At 39.2% G+C, this 19678-nt stretch overlaps 1 protein-coding gene across 6 annotated transcripts in view; it reads left to right on the top strand.

Moving 5' to 3' along the window:
• The window catches only part of dscamb (Down syndrome cell adhesion molecule b), a 102371-nt gene that overhangs the window by 48373 nt on the left and 34320 nt on the right, over positions 1–19678 (top strand). For all 6 annotated transcript variants that reach the window (XM_062418864.1, XM_062418867.1, XM_062418865.1 and 3 more), the window contains exons 3-7: positions 13276–13422; positions 14117–14395; positions 14860–15135; positions 16494–16790; positions 17892–18164. In XM_062418864.1, the coding sequence (XP_062274848.1) occupies positions 13276–13422; positions 14117–14395; positions 14860–15135; positions 16494–16790; positions 17892–18164 (1272 nt within the window). The remainder of the gene's footprint in view (positions 1–13275; positions 13423–14116; positions 14396–14859; positions 15136–16493; positions 16791–17891; positions 18165–19678) is intronic.

Raw genomic sequence — 19678 nt, forward strand, 5'->3', positions numbered from 1 at the left:
TTACTTACGTTACTTGTGGAGTTCACCTTTCTTGCATGGGATTCAAGTTTTGCACTGCACACTTGTGATTCTCAGAAACCAATGTGTACACATACAAACGTGAAACACAGCATTCGATCAGGAAATGATCAATGAATATATTGGTGTGACACAATGAACTTCTCAAATCACTGTTTGTTTGGCAGTGCTGTAAACATGAGTTGTTTCTCTTCTGTTGCTAGATGTGGCTAGAGACATGCATGCTACCCTTAGTAGTCATCACAGACATTTCAGACTTCTCTGGGACCTTACTTGACCATAAGTGTCACCAAATCAGTTAAAAGAGTGCAGTTTTAAGAAAGGATCAAAACAATGCAGCAGAATCAGGGACATCTTTGTTTTTATTATATTCATCCTTCTTCCTTGTCAAAAGCTACATTATCCAAAATGCAATTAAACTACCAACAGTTCAGTTAGAGATGCAGGTGTGTAAAGTGGCAATTCTAGCCATAAGTTGCTAGCTCTAGATGAGCCGTGGGCTATAGAGTGTGATGCACACAGTTTTTAGGAACACTAAAAATGCAGTTGTGATCAGAAGCTGAGATCTCCCTGAAGCAGTTTAGTCTACTCTGCACAGCTACACCTTGTGTAAATTGCTAATTTGGATTCCTTTCAGAAAAATGCTCGATGAGATGGATTAGAGGGTCAAAATCTTGGCATTGGTTGTCTCCATCGGCAACACGTAAGGCCTGAGGTCCTGTCTCATTAATGCATTTTTTACCCTGGCTACTCTGCACCCTTGCAGAGTTGATGTACTGACACTGAGCTATTCAGTTGTGTCACTGTAGACTGAGGTCTGTGAGAATCCGGTAGTTCCATAGTCCGCATCTCAGTGTTGGAGCTGAAGGCAGCTGGCAGCAGAACTCAGTCCTGACATTAATGGTGTATCTGCTTGACAGAATGCACATTTCTTGCTGAATTTGTGTGTCTGTGTATTTGAATGTGCGCTGTGTGTTTATGTATGTCAGTTTTAAATGCTGCAGCACATCCAGGTGCAGTATATCTGTATATCAGTATGTAGCAGTATTTATATCTCTATATCAGTATGTCATAGTATGTGTGATTTTGCCTGTGCAGAGCAACCTGAGGAATCGATTATTGAGGGGGCTTGACAGCTCTGCTCGCCGGATGCAGCAGAATACATACTGTAGCAAGGGAGCACCATCAGTTGCCCTGACAACACCAGTGCCTGTCAACACCTCCGTCTTAATAGTGACAAATTGTACTTATTACATCAGCGTTAATTCTCCCCGATCTCCCTCAGATGAAGATACTTAGCTCTGCGCTGATCAAATTGTGTCAGCATAATTACTGGGAACAGAACCCTATTAAAAACCAGGGCCTCAGATGCACTGTCCAGACTCATCCACAGGCCTATCACTCAACATGCATCTCTGCGTAGGAAGTGAGGGAGGGAGGGTGGAGGGTAGAGGAAGGCAGGGAGATGGGGGATTGAGGGGGGGGTGAGTAAGGAGGAATGGATATTCTGAGGCAGTTGTATGCACATAGATGTTACTGCTGGAGTCGTCCTCTCCTAACATTTTTTTTGACTGGTGCTGAATCCCCAAGAAGAGCTGCTACAAAAATCCTGCAGTAGTAATTAGAGGTAATTGAGGAATGTTGTAACAACTTTTAAAAACTTTTTAAAAACCAAAGTAGAGGTGATGATTGGATATGGCCTTACATTAGTCAACAAAGTATCATAAGTACAATTTATAAAATATTGAATGTTGTAATTGGACATTTGTAACTTAGTTGTTAAATAATCATAAGTAATCATGGTCAATATAGATCTACCATCAGATTATTTTGCTCTAGAAGGCTATACATTTGGCCATATGAATATTGCCAAAACGATATTCTCCCTTTCCCCTGGAGTGAGAGGAAATAATTGTTCGATGGAACAATTTCTTTTATCTTAAGGAGCTGTTGGGGAGAGGCGTTTTATGGGAAGTCATATGAGGAAACACGGGGTCCCCGGGGGAGCAGTCAGTAAATGTGGACTATAGAAAAAACAAATGATTAAAATTTGAAATTTCATTAAAGCTTCAGCCTAGTTTTACAATAACTGCAATTACCATAAGCAATTTTCACAGCTCTATAGATATGGATTTAGCATTGCCAGTTGCCAGTAGCTCAACAGTGAATTAAGTCTCTCTCTCTCTCTCTCTCTCTCTCTCTCTCTCTCTCTCTCTCTCTCTCTCTCTCTCTCTCTCTCTCTCTCTCTCTCTCTCTCTCTCTCTCTCTCTCTCTCTCTCTCTCTCTCTCTCTCTCTCTCTCTCTCTCTCTCCCTGTGTTGGTCCTGAATGGCGCTGGAATGGAATTCACAAATTAGTGTCGTCTGATGGAAATGTGCTAATTGCTGTTGTTAAGCTGCTGCAATAATTAGGTTATGATGGCAGACTGCTACACATGTTGCATACATACACACACATACACACACATACACATGGACACACGCACACACGTACACACACACAAAACCGCGCAGCCCAAAGCCAACATCCTCTCTCCACTATGGTGGAAATAGAAGGCTAGATTTAATTACTCATTTTACTATCCATCTGTGAGTATAATTTTCCAGACACAGAGTCAAACACAGGGTGCAACAGTTGACTACAGTTTTTCTTGCTGTGGGTTAGAGAGATGTTTTTTTTAATTACAGTAGTACATTGTAATGTAGTAACACTAAGTAAATGATTAGATTAGTTAGCTGGCCATTTGGCTGTGGAAATGTGTGTAGCAAGCTGACAGAGACAAAGCAGAGAGGCAGGTTGGCGTAGCATTAGTTGGGATCTCCTCCTAGGCTGCAGACTTTAAATACTTCAATACTAGGTGCCATTTTGAAGCAATGTAGGCATAGTGACGATACTGAGCATCCCATTTGAGAGGGCATGGCATCCTGCTGCAGTATCACCTTGCTCCAAATACTTTGTTTTATATAATTGGCGCTCCAACAGTTTCATCTTTCAACAAAGGTGACCATGAGACTGATTAAATATAGTATGTCTCTGCTGTCACATCAGGCCCTCGTTGCTCTGCCCACATGCCAATACCCCTGCCTCCTTTACTTTCCACAATAGATTGCAGAAAGCTAAAAACGTGCTAAACAAGCTACAACAAGCTAAAAAAAAAGAAAAAAGAAAACATGCAATAAGTCCTAAACACAGGCAACATCCTACAGAACATACAGAACATATTCTAGAGACAATAAACTCATATTACTCATCATTAATCATCGAAATATTTGTGTTATAAAAATCCATAAATGGTGTGTGATTTCAACATGACACAGAAATAAGTAGCCACTGATGGCTTTAAAAAGGAGATAAATACTGTTGACTGCTCAACACATACTATGAACATCTTTTTTTTTTTTTTAAACGTGTGTGTGTCAGACTACATACCATTTTTGAGGGGCAGTGAACTCAATATGTCTGGTTTAGACAAGTGGCTGTTGTTTTTGTGACCTGATAACATCTCATCTATTCCGTTGTAAAAAAAACAGCCCAGTACTGTGTGTAGTGTTGTGTGTAGTTGTTTTGATGTCCTGACGTTCTTCGATGCGCTGACCTGCTTAGCAACATGCTACTTAATGGCTCTCGGCTCCAGCAGAGATTACTGGATTGCCAACCTCATCAAAGTCATCAACATCCCCCAGACTCTTTAACCTTGGAGACCTGACATTCCTTCTCTGCAGTTTTTGTGATGTGTGTGTGTGCGTGTGTGTGTGTGTGTGTGTGTGTGTGTGTGTGTGTGTGTGTGTGTGTGTGTGTGTGTGTGTGTGTGTGTGTGTGTGTGTGTGTGTGTGTGTGTGTGCAGTCAGACTCAACAAGTTACTATACATTTATGTAAAATGAATCTTCTCTCCATGTGCTCTTGTATAATGGTGCTCTCCCGTCGTGACTCAAACCTTCTCCACACACAGCTTCAGTGCTTCTCTTCTTTCAACTCCATCATTATAACCTATTGTTTTATCACCTCTCTGAAACAAAGGAAAACCCCTATGTTGCCCGTTGCCGTGTACTCCATGTTGACATAGTGTTGTTATTGGCAACATGCATTGCATTGAACCAATTTTAAAGTTCAGTCATGTGGGAAAATATTTACAAAAACTAAATTCAGAATGCTTCAAATAATGATACAACAGTAATGTATCATATCAATATTTTAATGTTTTAGTGGCCACATTTTTAATTAAGTGTGACCAAATATATTTATATGTCCCAAGTCTGCTGTCAATCCTCTTACTCTAATGTAGCAAATCTGACCAGCACCAGGAACGAGCAAATACTCTGAAATAGGGGTCCCATGATTTATTAAGAGGACATCCTTCACTTGTTCAGTTGTTTATTAAATATGAATTGTTCATCTCATGGCAGTTGGACATTTTTTGCATGGATAACATTGCACAAATTATTTATGATAAATGAAAACCCCATTTTTAATTTAAAACTGTGGTGATATAACACAAAGCAGTCACTGCATTTCACTCTGTCTGCCTTTTCTCATAGCGGATTACCGTTTAGAAATACGGATGAAAAAAATAAAGAAAAATATTTAATTGCCGATCTTCCATCTGAATGTCATTTTAACAGATTAAGTGATGGATCTGAATAGTTAATGCTGTAAGTGATGTTTTGTTGTAGCTGTAACCAGAAAATGTTGTAAAGCAATGACAACACATTATCATACTGTAATTCACATTTAGTGTTGACACTTCAGTGACTCTTTGTCATCAGATGAGTGAATGGTTAGTTTTCAGGAGTGAAACACACTTAAAACACACACATGATTTAAGGGGAATATAAAACATAATGAAAACAGTCTTTTTTTTCTCTCTTATCAATCTAAAGAGCCTTCAATATTTGCAGTTCCCTATCTCTAGAATCAAAAAGCATATCTTTACATATGGATGGTGCATGGTATGGTAATTGGGGTTAATTGGTGTTGGTTTTATTAATCAATCCCTTTTATCTTTTTTGACATGCGTTATTCTTTGGTAAACCCATTGAACCATTTTTCTTTTTTAAATTTCTGTGAGATTAGTTTAAATGATTTTTTACTGCCCCCCTCCCCAAAAATTGAATTTATCATACATCATACAGTATGGCATCCGGTAATTTCAATATTCAATAGGCTTTTATGGTATTCAACTAAATGTATATTAAATGTGAAATACAGCTTTGGGTGAACTTGTAGGTAAAGGAAGGTGTTTACTGGATGGTGGGCGTTTGAGACTGCAGGATTTCATTGCAGTGTTCTGACACAGCCAACCACTGTTTTAGCATTCAGGACACACACAGAGAGAGAGAGAGAGAGAGAGAGAGAGAGAGAGAGAGAGAGAGAGAGAGAGAGAGAGAGAGAGAGAGAGAGAGAGAGAGAGAGAGAGAGAGAGAGAGAGAGAGAGAGAGAGAGAGGAGAGAGAGAGAGAGAGAGAGAGAGAGAGAGAGAGAGAGGGAGAGGGGGAGAGAGAAGGCAGGAGAGGAAGTAGATTGAGCCAAACAGGGACACAGAGGTTTTTGAGGGTGAATAAGAGACAGAGAGTCTCTTAGCATTCCAGCTCTGATGCCAAAACTTTCACTGAACCAAAGATGCCTTCTTCGTTGAGGCTTCAATGGCAGCTCTGTCATTTGCTTGTATTCCTAAAATCTATTCACACAGCAGGTGCATTGAGAGAAAGAGATTTTTATAGGTGACTTATACAGGTGCTGAAAGCTTTTTGAATTGACTCAGTTTTAATAGCATTAGCTTGGAGGTTTTGTGAGCAAATCTGTGACATTTTTTTATTCCAGTCTTATCTTTACTGCCCTGTTTCGGTTCAAAATTTTCCTTTGCTGTCTCAAAACAAGTAGGAGCTCAAAGACACCACCAGAATTGGATAGTTTTGAGTCAGGGCTCTTAAAAATTAAAAACCTTGATAGACCAGTTGATGCCACTATAAAAGCAACTTTTTATTTTAACTGCTAACTCATAAGCTGTATGATGTTGATTTCCTGCCCTGAGACATATCCACTGTACAGTTTTTCATTATATTTGATTATTTTTCCACCATTTACAATTTCATGCAAAATCCATTTTCATTGTTTTCACCACCATTGTCTTGAAATCTTAGATATAACAAACTGTCTAGTTAACAGCAGTGTTGAAAATCCAAATTGTTTGACTGTGATGGCGAAGGCATGTTAATAAATTACCCATATCTACATGTGTGGGATTAAGTGCATCAGATCACATTTGCTTAAAATCCACAGTAAACCATGCAATCTCGATCAGTTTTGGAAGCCCTGAAGTGGTACACTGTTAAATGATTTTACATTTTTCACTACAAAATTCATCATGCCTACTCTTTGGAAAAAAATGAGTGCACAGTCCATTATACAAGACGCAATCGCTAACATAACATTGGTCTAGTATTACTTACATTTATCACATTTGTAATGATGCACTACTACACACTGCATCTCCAGAAATGTAATTCACTTCTTCTTCTGCAGTGGACAGTACATGTTCCCTGATCTACCACATTATGCTGCTGAAGAAAATGTTGCTAAATACTGTTGTAATTTATCTAATTGATAGTCAAAAAGCTTATTTGACATCCCATCTTCTCTTGTCAATGTCTCAGATGTTGTTACGCAGTAGTCAGAATAGGAATACGGTTAAAAAAGTGATGCGATGCATTCAGAAAGTTATCTTTGAAGTTTCAAATATGTGGCACAAACATGAACTGTGACACGGAGAGAAGCCAGCAGCAAAGTGTTGCAGATAACTGACTTAAATACAGATATTTCCCATTCACAAAAAATATCATTAATTCTTTAGCAGGTTTCATTTTTGTTTCTTCAAACCGGTTCCTTCACCTCAGGTCAAGTATCTTTTCTTTTTTTTTTGAAGAGTGGTGCAGTAGTTTGACAATTAGCATGTCTTTTATTGATTTCAGGGTCATCATGTTAATTAGATAGATCCAGGAGAGAGACAGTGTCTGCATTCACCCCATGGTCTAGAACATTACACCTACAGTATACCATCAGGCTTAAGTTTTAGTTATGTGTAATTTATTTTTAACAGTGAATGAAGGCAGTTATGATTAAGTATGGCAACCTACATAGAGAGATACAGTATATTAACAATAGATATATCTTCTTTTGGTCCACAGAACAGTCATACTACTCATTTCAATTTCTCTGCATGTAGCCATGCAGCACTGAGGAGCCCTGCGGTGGAGAGTTCAGTCCTGCGATCTGACCTCAATCAGTTCAGATTAGAGCTGTGATCCAACGTCAGGCCCCCCGTGCCCTGTTTCACGTTGCAACGTACCCCTGACTCTGAGCACGCAGAAATTAGTCTGAGAACACACTGTTCACTCCTCTGACATTACCACCACAGGAGTGAAGGCATTACTTCCTTTCAAATGTTTTTATTTTTGAAGCAGCAGCATAGGATCGTTAAAAACAGTAAATGGTGGTAAATGCTAAATTAATCCGGGTTAACAGCGCACTGACAGTATCATTTAAGTCTTTTGGATATGTGGTTCCTTTCCCCGACTGATGCAGTGTAAAGAAGACCTATGATAGGCAGTTATCTGTTTTTAATTTGAATATAATAACTGAACTGACTCATGAGAGTTGAAGTCACCACACAGACCTAGAACATTCATAAACCCATTTATCATCTCTCTGTCTCCACTGACCTGACTAGAACTGGGTCCCTCCTCACTGTCTGACTCACAGTGCACCGTAGATGCAGTCCCACTTTCCTCTTTAAGCAATAACAACACTGACTCACCGACTCACCCTTTTATAGAAGAGATTACTGTCTATACACAGCATTTTCAGCCTATTAAATTCAAAGCGTTGCATACGTAGCACAAGTGGCAACTTCTAGGGCATGGATGTATTATAAGAGCTGGATACGGCTCCACCACTCAGCCTGGCTGCCAAATTTTTCCCAGTGGTCACTCATGATATTGCAGTGAAAAATATCCCTGCGGCCCCAAAAGCATTTTCCCCCAAGGACCACCATTATAAAAGAGAAGTCTATAAAACTGTAAAACAGAACGAGTGGCACTGCAATAAAAAAATTATAGTAAATTATGATTCTTTCTATAATGAATTGTTTGATCCATGGATGTTTTATATTTGTAAATCTTTCCTCGAGCTGAGAAAAGTCATTTTAAAAAAACATGACATCATCAGAATGTAAAGTTCATGGGCCAAACGGGAACTTGCAGTTGGGGTCAGCAGGGGAAACACTACCGCACATATTCAGTGGGCCAAAGGATACAGAAGCAAACCTGTGAGCTAGAAACGGGTTTTGGCGTACGTGCCAGCTGAGCAATTGTTATTGGACTAAATTGGTGCCATTTTTTAGTCTGATATCCAGTTCTTATAATACATCCATGCTCCAGGGATGAAAATAAAGCCAACCAAGAAGTGCCAAAAACTGCAGTTTCTTGAGTGGCCACTTGAGGCTGGCCTAAAAATGCTCAATTTACAGTAGAAATAAACTTGTTTACAGCCTTGTACAAAAGCTTGGTGCAAACTGTTCCTTAGCTTATTTCCCCATTCATTACAGTTGTATGTCACAGGCAGGTTGCCGTACCATGCCAACAATGTTAGGGTAGTTAATGTAACCATGGTGTAACCCCAGATTCACAGAGTATAGGCATAGCCATAGCTGTTGCTATTTCAGTGTGTTTTCAGTTCATCAAAGTTAATTGTAAAATTTTGGTCACCTAAAAAAATTGTTCAGTGTTTGGTTGTACTAAAGGACCCTCTAAAGGAGTCTGCTCTTCAGTTTTTTCCAGTAAGTGCATGATCTTTTAATGGTTTTCAGTCTGTTTTTCCGTAGCAAAAATTAGCATGAGCGTTAATAACCTAAGACTGTACCTGCACCAAACTAACCCAGCTATCAGCTCCAAAATCCAAGATTGCAATGGTCGAAATGCAAACTTGAAGATTTAAACCAGGAGTCCGCAACCAGTGGGTTATGTCATCGTGGCTACCTCCATTATTTTTATATATGGTTTAGTATTGAGGTTACTTCCCATGATAAATGGATAAATGGATCTCTCAAACAGAGTGAGACCCCATCACAAACTGAAACTAAGCATGAACAGAATATGTACTTCTTCTTGTTCCAGTTTCAAAATTGTAAATTTATAAAGACAGAAGCTACTTCATTAGTAAATACCTATACCCATACATCAATTATTCTTTGTAACATTACACCGACTAAATGTCTAGTACCAGTCAAAAGTTCGGACACATCTTCCCATTCACTTAAATGAAAAAATCAAAAATGTAACATGTTTATTACTATAGGCACGTTTACATTTTTATAATAAACATGTTTTTAAACCATTTTATGCTGAAAATGCTGAACACCACAAAGGTACCTTCAGATGCTATAAAATGTAGTAAAGTTAAGTATGTTGTTTTTGTATATTGTTTTGTTTGTCAAGGAGCATGTAGAAAAGAAAAGCATTTCACACATAATAATAATAGCATAAGTATTATACACATTTGTCAGAAATGTGGGCCACTTGTGACCACGCTGGACCACAGATGTTGATCTTACCTGGTCAATTAGAATTAAGATGTTGGCATTTTATCATTAATTCATTCTCATCACTGAGTTGCAGATTGTAAGCTAAGATGTGACCAACTCGGCTCCTATTTAAATCCCAGTGACTTCAGTGCATCTGCTGCCAGTGAGGATACTGTGACACTAGCTCATCTGTACGTCGAGGCTTATTTAGCCTGCTGAGAGTGAGAGCCTGCTGTTCGTATTAGATTCTGTCTCTGGCAAAGTGGGGATGATTAGATAAAGTGTGTCTGGTGGAGTGGAGCACTTTTCACTTTACAGTAGCAGCGCCTGTGAATGAGCAGAGGGAAGGGCTCCACTTTCGGACAATAACACAGAAATCTCTGTCCAGAGGATTTCAATACATCTGGGAACCGAGGCCTCAATTACTGCCTTAATTAATCCACAGCAGTTTATATACTGCGCTGGACTACATTACAGATTTACAGTCCTTTCACATTACATGTATTTAAAGGACATTGTGTGTAATTTTTCACTTGACATACTGGCTTTGTGAACAGGAATTACTCCTAAATACTGATGCAGTGAACGAGTTAAAGACAAAGCAATGGAATTAAAGGGAGCGGATCGCGACAGAAGAAATACAATACAATACAATACAATAGCTCTCATTTTGAAACCCCTTGCTACTGTAGCGTTCCCTTTGCCTGCACTTCATTCTGTCATAACACAATAACTGAGCTCTGACGTCTTAAAAGGCATTGCAGGAGCATAGAGGTGCTTGAAGAGAAAATTGCAGCAGCTCACAGCGGCTGGAGTGAAATACCATTTTGTCTCACTCAAGATGGATTCCACAGTGAGATTTCAGAGGACCAGTACAGAATCAAAATGGAGAAGCCAGAAGGGAGGAGAGAAGAAAGGGAAAGAGGCAGTGTGTGGAGTGGAAAGCTACAGAGAAGATCACTGAATTCTTTGATTGCTGCCAATGTACATGTTAAAATATAGTTTTCAGAGTTTTCACCTTTTGGCTGTTTATTGGCAAAATGTTGATTGATTTTTTTCCTCTTCCTCTTTTTTTATCTGATCACAACCACGTAGTATAAAATGTTATCGTATATTCACAAAATTTCCAGACATTTATAAAATTACCTAAATACAAAATATAAAATGAAATTTTAAAAAAGACTTCTTCCTCTGCTGTGTACACAGTGAAATATAGCTAAAAAGTGACAGTGATGATGATAGTAAATATTAAACATCAGTAATGCTTTTTTCTTTTTTTTCTTTTTTTTGCATTTGGCCTCCTCAACCTCTTGAGAAGATTTCCTCTCACCAATCGTCTCGCACACTGGCATGCATGCATGGCTGCCGGCATATCTCCACACACACACATACACACCCTCCCTCTCTTTATAGATTCCACTTGCTGGTTGCCCATCTAACAGCCCTGTATGTAAACCAGCGAAACCCCTTCAGGACATCAAATCCATGGAATCTGTTGTCGGTTCTATCTAGGTCAATGCTTACAATAGCTGTGCAAAAAAAATAAAAATTTCACTTCTCCCGCCCCGCTCTCTATTCCCCCTGTTTGCTTAACCCCACAAGGTCTATTTTTCTTTTCCATGTATAAAACTCAAAAATGCATATAAAATGTAAGCATATTAAGCATGCTTTGCTTCTTTCATACATATTAGTCTCAAGTGGAATATTAAAACATGTAGTGGTTTGATGTTAACATTAGCGTAGAAATGAATGTTTGAGGGGGGAAAAAAACTACATTTAGGGTATTTCTCGTTTGCATTTTTCAGCTAATTGGTTTGGACTGTGCCATTATTCATACAATCCTGTCTGGTAACACTAAACCTTAACACAGCACTGGAGCACACTGGAGCACTGCAACATAAAATGCAGAGGCCACACTGCAATTATAGTGTGACATACAGATCTTTTCGCTCTGATCTGTAGGGGATAATGTTACGTGACCTAAGGGAGGTGGTATTTAATTTGTTACAGAAAGGAGAAGCCTCTGCACCTGCTTGCCCATGCATTTTTCATATGATCTTGAATTGTCTATATGTGGAAGGCCATTTTGCTTTTCACAACAATAAATATTAAAACTGCACCAGTTTAAAGTAAATAATCTAACTCTTTAGCGCTTTTAAAGATTTTGGCTGGGGGAAAAAAAAGCAGGCTGTCTTTTTACAGCTTAGCGATTTGTTATCATAAATATGAAAACACATCATACATGTTTACTCTTTCTTAAAAAAAAAAAAAGAAATAAAAGAAAGGAAAATCAGAAGAGAACCCTCTGCTCCTCTTGTTCAACTTAAATGAATTACCCACTGCTAATCTGCTTTAGCGGCTCCCACACAGCCTCGGTTCATACTACTTTTGGATAAATCACTGATATCACTGCCTTCAGACACAGAGTGCAATCAAAATCAAATACGCAGAGAAAATTTCTGCTAATCTAAGCAGTCAAAAATAGCAGGGAATTAAATTTATTCCAGTGCTGTTTCTGGTGCTACTTATCCAGGTTTCTCTTCTACTAAATATTCTTCTTGTAGGTGTCTGCACATACTCCCAGTGGTTGGATGTACAGTTTTATTGTTTCAGAACATCCATTTCCTGCTCATTTTTTTGTACTGTATTAAAAACAACTTTCCACAGACATGGATAACCTGAGCTTGATAATCCACAACAATAAACAAAAAGCCTCAATTTGTTTTGTTTAATCTCTTTTTACAAACTTTATTTGAAACACCCTTTTCTCTTGTTTTTGGCATTATATATTAACTTGCTATTTGCTTCTTTACATTTTTGTAAAGAGGAGAGCGATGTAAGGGAGAAGGGAGAGATGTTTAGGTAGGCATTCTTAAAATGTGCTGATGTGCACAGTGGTATTTTCTTTAACCTGTTCACACTGCTGTATATTTTCCCATCAGCATCACTTGCTGTATACCTTTAGCTGTTACCAAGCTGTTCCTCCTCAGGCAGGAGTTAAGCTGCTTCTGTCACTCTGCCCACCACTGCACAGTGAAGACAATCTCCTGTAAATTGCATTTTCAATCAGATTTGACATGAACCTGATACCATGGGGGTGTGGGCATCCAGGTGATGGGAAGGTTTCTTTCCTTATGGATGCTGACAACCACTCCGCCTGGTTTGATCTGCAGAATTATCAGAATATTAATGTGCACACTGAACTGACAGTGACAGCCAAAGAGGGATTGACTTTCTTTATGGGACATTGGAACAAGTGATGACAATACAATTGGTTAGAGGTCCAAGATTTGCTACACAGCTCTGATTGTAGGAATGATCTTTGTGTATGTTTAAAATCATGACTACATTTTATGATCCATTACCTGGATTAAACAGACTTTTACTTCAAATATTTCTGAGTTTAGTCTCACTACACATCAAATCTTTTGTAGTTATTGTTTATTTACATGAGATAAGTGAAATTATTTTTCACTTTGCTCTAGTGAGCTTTCTTTTGTCATGTAAAAATAAAGAAAAACTTTGAACTTCTACAGATTTACCCTGCATCAGCACCCCACGGAGACAGAAATCCTTCAGTTGTGTAGGAGTGAATGAATTCTTTATGCTATAAAAGTTGTTTTGAGTCTATGTAACCAATGTTGCCTTTTATGTGTTGCCACTCTCTCCTCTTATCTGCTCCAGGACAAAGATATCTCATCACATCCACGGGAGCCTTGTATATTCTGGACGTCCTGCCTGAGGATGGGCTGAATAACTATCGCTGCACCACACGCCACCGCTACACCGGTGAGACTCGTCAGAGCAACAGCGCACGTCTCATCGTGTCAGGTCAGTGCTGCGTTCAAACTCAATTTAATTGCCATTGCCATACATTGGTCTTTGCTACCACATACAGTTTATACACACGGATGGAACAAATAGTGCAGGATAACAAATGATTGTATTGAAGAGAATGCCGTTGATCATCCTCACACACGCTTACAGTTTTTCAGTTGGTAAAACTGCATGAGACAGAATAATGCACATTTATAAATTATGAATTACACCAGTTAAAATGATATCAACCATGAAAATGTTGTCCCTATGAATTATGGGTGAATTATAGAACTTTGATTTATCAAATTTACAGTCTATCCAATCCTGTCATGCAGAACTATCCACTCGACTGAATGAATTATGCAGTTCATCTTTGTGCCAGTCATGAACAAGTAAACAAACACTGCTATGTAGGCTCACTGATCTATATTGTAAAGTTTGATAAATGAATTATCATTTATCATATAATTGGCAGGTGGATATAAAAGACCAATCCATGCCACACTCTCTGATTTGGTTGTGAGGAAAGATAAAAAAAATTAAAATGATAGAAACAGAGAGTCTGTTGCTCTCTTCTCTCCCTCACATAACAAAATATACAGTATATAGGACTGAATCTTGACCCCAATAATCAATATTGGATTATACTGTCATGTGCCTGGCAACGCTCACCACTAATTAACACTAAATTCTTTGCTCCTTCCAGACCCCACCAATGCTGAGCCAAGCATCTTGGATGGCTTTGACCACCGAGAGGTGATGATTAATCATCGGGTGGAGCTGCCCTGTAAGGCCTCAGGCTACCCGATGCCCAAATACCGCTGGCTCAAGGACAACAGCCCTTTGGAGCCTGACAGTCGCTTCCGCCAGACCATCACAGGGTTGCTGATAGAGAGCTTGCAGCCCAGCGACTCTGGGACGTACGTTTGCGAAGTGTGGAACAGTTATGGCAATGCTGAGGTCATGGGGCGCGTGTACGTCAAACGTAAGTCTTTTATTAAAAGGGGGAGATCCTCTGTGATTAGTGTCTGGTCATTCACACATCATGATGTGGTCATTTTCTAACAATCGTATGTAAACTGTGGTGCTATGAGTGGATGGAAAACAGAAGAACTCAAAGGTTTATGACTATTTAAGTGTCCATATGTACAATTTTCAGTCCTTAACTTTAGACTCTGGTTGAAACAGTCTCTGGAATTTGAGATAGTGTTCATGAGTAGGTGACTAGCTATGATACTATATGGGCAAAATGGACATAACATTTTGCTGAAAAGCATCTCCTGGAACAACCAAATATCATGAAGCAACTAACATGTACAGTACATTTTCATAACCTCTGAAAAAGATTTAGCAACAACTGTACAGATATCTTTATTTTCTATCACCGCTACTCTGAAACTATGACTTTCTTAAAAATGCAGCATTTTTCTGATTTCTTTGTGTTCTTAGAGCCTTTGAAGGTGGTGGTCAGCCCTCGGAAGGTGAAAGGCAGTGTGGGTAGCAAGGTGTCTCTGTCCTGTAGCGTGAGCGGCTCAGACGAGTATGAACTGTCATGGTACCGCAACGGAGAGATCATCTACCCTGGCAACAATGTCCGTTTCACTGGGCTCAACCGGGAGAACCTCATCATGGAGGGAATGTCGAAGAGTGACGGTGGGGCCTACCAGTGCTTCGCCAGGAAGGGAAAGATGTCTGCACAGGACTTTGTGCAAGTCATCCTTGAAGGTAAAGTAGGTGGATGTGATTTGCAGCAGTGCAGTGCACAAGTATCCATGCACACAAATGCTGACCAAAAGCCACATATACACTATGCATAATCAGTTAGCTGTAACATATTCAGGCCTTGAGGATCAATACAGGACTTACGTGTTAATGGCATCCTGCTGTGAATCTCTGCTATAGGCCGTCATTAGTATGATCATCCCAGACTTCACAAACACATACAAAAAAATACATGCACCACACATAGTGAATCTAATAGCTTACCTTGGCAGCGTTGCTCAGGCAACTGTCTCCTGTGGCCAGGGAGCTGTAAAAAGAAGATATTGATCATCTATAATCATGTGGAACAGCCCTAGATTATCAGAGAGCAGCAGCAGGCAGACACAGACATTTCAAAAACCAACCACTCTCTCTGTCTGGAGGAAAGCTGCTGGATCACTGTTCATAATGAAACCTATAGAAGTACTGTGGGTCTGCCTCACAATATACAAAGAAACATGTACACACAGAATGTCAAAGTCTTGACACAAACCAAAGATTTATCTTTTAGTTTTTCTGGGTTGAGACTTGATTATTATTTCACAGAACAGGACTTTTTAAGATTTCCACCTGACATCAAATTAATGATTGTGATTATATAATATGCTGCACCGTTCTCATTGTTATACGTATGCACTGTGTTTTTTCTCAAAAAGTATCCACTTCATATACATTATTAGTTCAGTAATCACCAATAGCAGCTCCCATAGAGGAAGAAAAACTTATATCCCCTAACACAATTCATAAGAAACAAGAAAATGCTTTTAATCACCCAACTGTCCATCCTAAAAACTCACAGCACAAACTGTTTATCTGCAGAAGAGAGATGACTACTTCTTTAAAAATAAGTTGTTGGAGGTTTAAAAGAAACCACAAACAGAACAGACAGATTTTTACAATTCAAAACAATACAATCCATGGGACAAGATATTTCCAAATGTATTCAAATGACTTTTCTAGCTCTAATAATAGACAGGAAATCCTTTTCATTCATCCTGTGGAGATGACACTACCTCGTGCAGTTTTTGGCCAGGAAAGTGTTTTCAGTTAGATGTTTCTCCGTGTCGCTGACTGAGATGACTCAACAATAAGTCAGCATGTTCACACTGCCCTCACTGCCAAAATCACATTAATACTTTATACATCTTTATAACAGGCATTTCACAATTTTTGTATGTCTGTCTTTCAAAGTGCAGTAAAGATCCATTTAGCAGTTGGAGTCCATTCTCTTTCTATAATATACTTTAAAATTTACTGTGAATGAGTTACCGATTTATTCACCGCTGCATTCCTGTCCCCTACCACTTTGTCCCCCACCACAGACGGTACTCCAAAGATCCTGTCCTCCTTCAGCGAGAAAGTCGTGAACCCCAACGAGCCTGTCTTCCTGGTCTGCAACGTCAAGGGCACACCGCCTCCCAGATGCACCTGGTCGCTGGACGACGACCCCGTCATCAAAGACAGTCACCACCACCTGGGCCACTACGAGACGCACGAGGGCCATGTGGTCAGCCAGCTCAATGTGACCCACACGCAGGTGCAGGACGGCGGGGTGTACCGGTGCACATGCAGCAACTCAGCGGGGGTCGTGTACCACCAGGCTCGAATAAACGTAAGAGGTGCTTGTCAAATCAGCTCCTCCAAGAACAACAATACACATACCTGTCTGTCTGTTTGTGTGTCTGTCTTTGTGTCTCTGTCCAGCTGGCTGTTTGGCTTTGCAATACACAAGCTCTGGTTGTTGTTGGGGTCTGAAAGTTGGCCACATAATGTTTTTTTTGTTTTTTTTTTAGGATTTTCTTTCTTTTATATATGCTCTTCGTATGATTTATTTTTCTATTGTTTTGTTGTTTTTCTGCCATATTTTGCTCAGTAATTTCTAGATCTAATATTAAATCTTTAATCGCGTTTATATCAGCTTTTAGGCTGTTCTCCACTGATTGATTTTGCCTCCATTTTTTTGTGTTCTTATGTGTGTTTTCGTTTCTTCTACGCCTTGTATATTTTTTAATAATGTAGCTTCGTCTTTTTCTCTCCAAATTATTACTGTGCTTTTCCTACATGCCTGTATTTTTAGGTCAAATCCTGGTTTGCTGCACATAAGCGTATCTGGATATTGGGTTCCAAAATGGGCTGGTTTGTAAATAGCCAGAAGAAAATACATTTCTTCTGTTTGCATGAATAAATTTATCTGTGGTTTGCTTGTGTGTGAGGGAGTGTTCATGTGTGTCTGTGTCTGCGCGTGTTTACTCAAGCAGCCAATTCAACTCTTCACGATCAGATGTTAAAGTGATTACTCAGTTTCCATTTTATGAGACACAGAATGTATTACTGTTATGTGGGTGAGCAGTGAGAGCCGAGTTATAAGCATCAGCAGCGCAGTGTTATTTAAACACTGTTTTCCTTCAGATGGTTAGCACACTTTAATCTGCTCGTCATTTCACTGCCTTCCACTTAGAGTTAATCCTGTGGTAGAACAAACAAAAAAAAGCTTCAAACAACAGTTGCTTTGCATATCTAAGTATTTCGATGGCAGGTACCATATGTGAAGCTGTGGAGAGAAATGTTCTCTGTTTTATTAGCTGTTCACCTTGCTTTGTTTAAATCCTAAATGTTTCGTTTTATTCACAAAAACAGCAAAATTCAAGCACTGCACTTGTGATTTGATGTCAGTACCAATATAATTGAAATGCCCTTTCTCAATTTATGTCACTTTTTAGGCCGTGCCAACATCCGTCCAATGAAAAACATCACAGCGATTGCCGGACGGGATGCCTTTGTTCACTGCCGTGTGATTGGCTACCCTTACTACTCCATAAAGTGGTACAAGAACTCTGCGCTGCTACCGTTCAACCATCGACAGCGAGCCTTTGAGAACAACGGCACACTGAAGCTCAGCAACGTACAGCAGGTGGATGCTGGCGAGTACAACTGCAAGGTGATGGTCCAGCCCAACAAGATGGACTCCCAGAGTGTACATGTTCGTGTGAGAGGTAAGTATCATCGTGATGCCATGTAGCTCATCAAAAATTAATACTAATGTAATATTGTTCTCTTTGATTAAGTCCTACAGATGATCAGCTCACTTTTGTACACTAAGAAAATTTACTCAAAATATTATTTTTTTTTCTTTGGAACAAAACTTTTCTTCATTTCTGATTTGAATTCAAACAATACAAAGTTTTCATTACAATGTGACAAACAAAAGCAGTGCTGATGTTAAACAGAGACGACATTTCTAGACAATATTCAGACAATTCAAGAATTTTGTTTTTTATCATCACATCCGGCAGTTTTTTGTTCAAGTCACAGCTTGTTTATGTGTTGTAGTGATTTAGTGAAAAAGACTTTTCTAAATGGATTAAGCACAGCTCAGTTTAAAATAAAGTTAAATTTGATGGTAAGAAATAAGAAATATGGAAAAATGGCATCACTGAGAAATCCATCACTAGGTAGATGAATGAAATAAATAGACACACTCACACAGAAAGGCAGACAGCTATATGAATTCATCTCACCATATTTATAAATTAATCTTCCTGATAGTCTTCAGTTCATCGGGGTAACTAATAACTGACTGTTATGACTAAGCTCAGTGACTTATCTCCACTGAGATCTTACAACCTGAAACAGGAAATACTAAGAAGGGCTTCTCATTATACCCCATTTCCGTCCCTCTGTACACTATGTGAAGATGTTTGTCACCTCAATACACTTTCCCACAGAGCGAGGGAAACAGGGAGGGAGCATCAGGGAGAGAAGAAAGTGAGAGCTGAAGAGAGAGCGATGATATAAAGCAACACTTCCCAGTGGTGCTGTAGTGAGCGAGCGCATTTGTTAATTTACTCTGCTCAAGCATAAAATGCGGAAGTGTCTTTGGGGATCCCCAGAGGCCATTATCTCCACTTTGTTGTGAATTAAATAAGCTGCTAAAGTGCTGCTTATTTCTGTGTTATTTGAACTCACTGGACACCGAACCACAGATGACTTGTGTGATGGCTGGAGATTTCCCGGAGAATAGAGCACAGGCAATTTGAATAGACTTATTTTATAACTGTGTGATTATATTATTCAGCCAGATCCACTTTTCGCCTTTGTTTTTTCTGGATATGTGCTATTTCTGTCATCAGGGTTTATATAGTGGATAAAATAGTTGGTTGATGTCATAGGCAGGATAGCAGTTCTGTAGATGAGTATGTAGTTTAGTAGCATATTATCAATAGACATGAAGACAAAGTTCAGTTGGATTTAGATTTATTTTTCCAAACAACCTGAATGACTCACATCAAAGTTATTTTGTTCTGTGTCTGTGTGCTCTTGTAGCTTCTTGTGCTGAAAGGACAAAATGTTCTAGTCTGAGAGTGATGGGGAATTATTGCAGAATGCTTTTCTATTCATGTCTTTTATGTTCCTTCAGTGACCTCTTTAGAGCACAATTGTTAGAAGATTGTAGGGTTAAAAAAGGATGCAGTACCTGTTACAGAATTCAGCTAATTTAGATGTTCTT

Source organism: Scomber scombrus, chromosome 5, assembly GCF_963691925.1.
Source record: "Scomber scombrus chromosome 5, fScoSco1.1, whole genome shotgun sequence".
In the NCBI taxonomy this organism is placed as follows: Eukaryota; Metazoa; Chordata; class Actinopteri; order Scombriformes; family Scombridae; genus Scomber; species Scomber scombrus.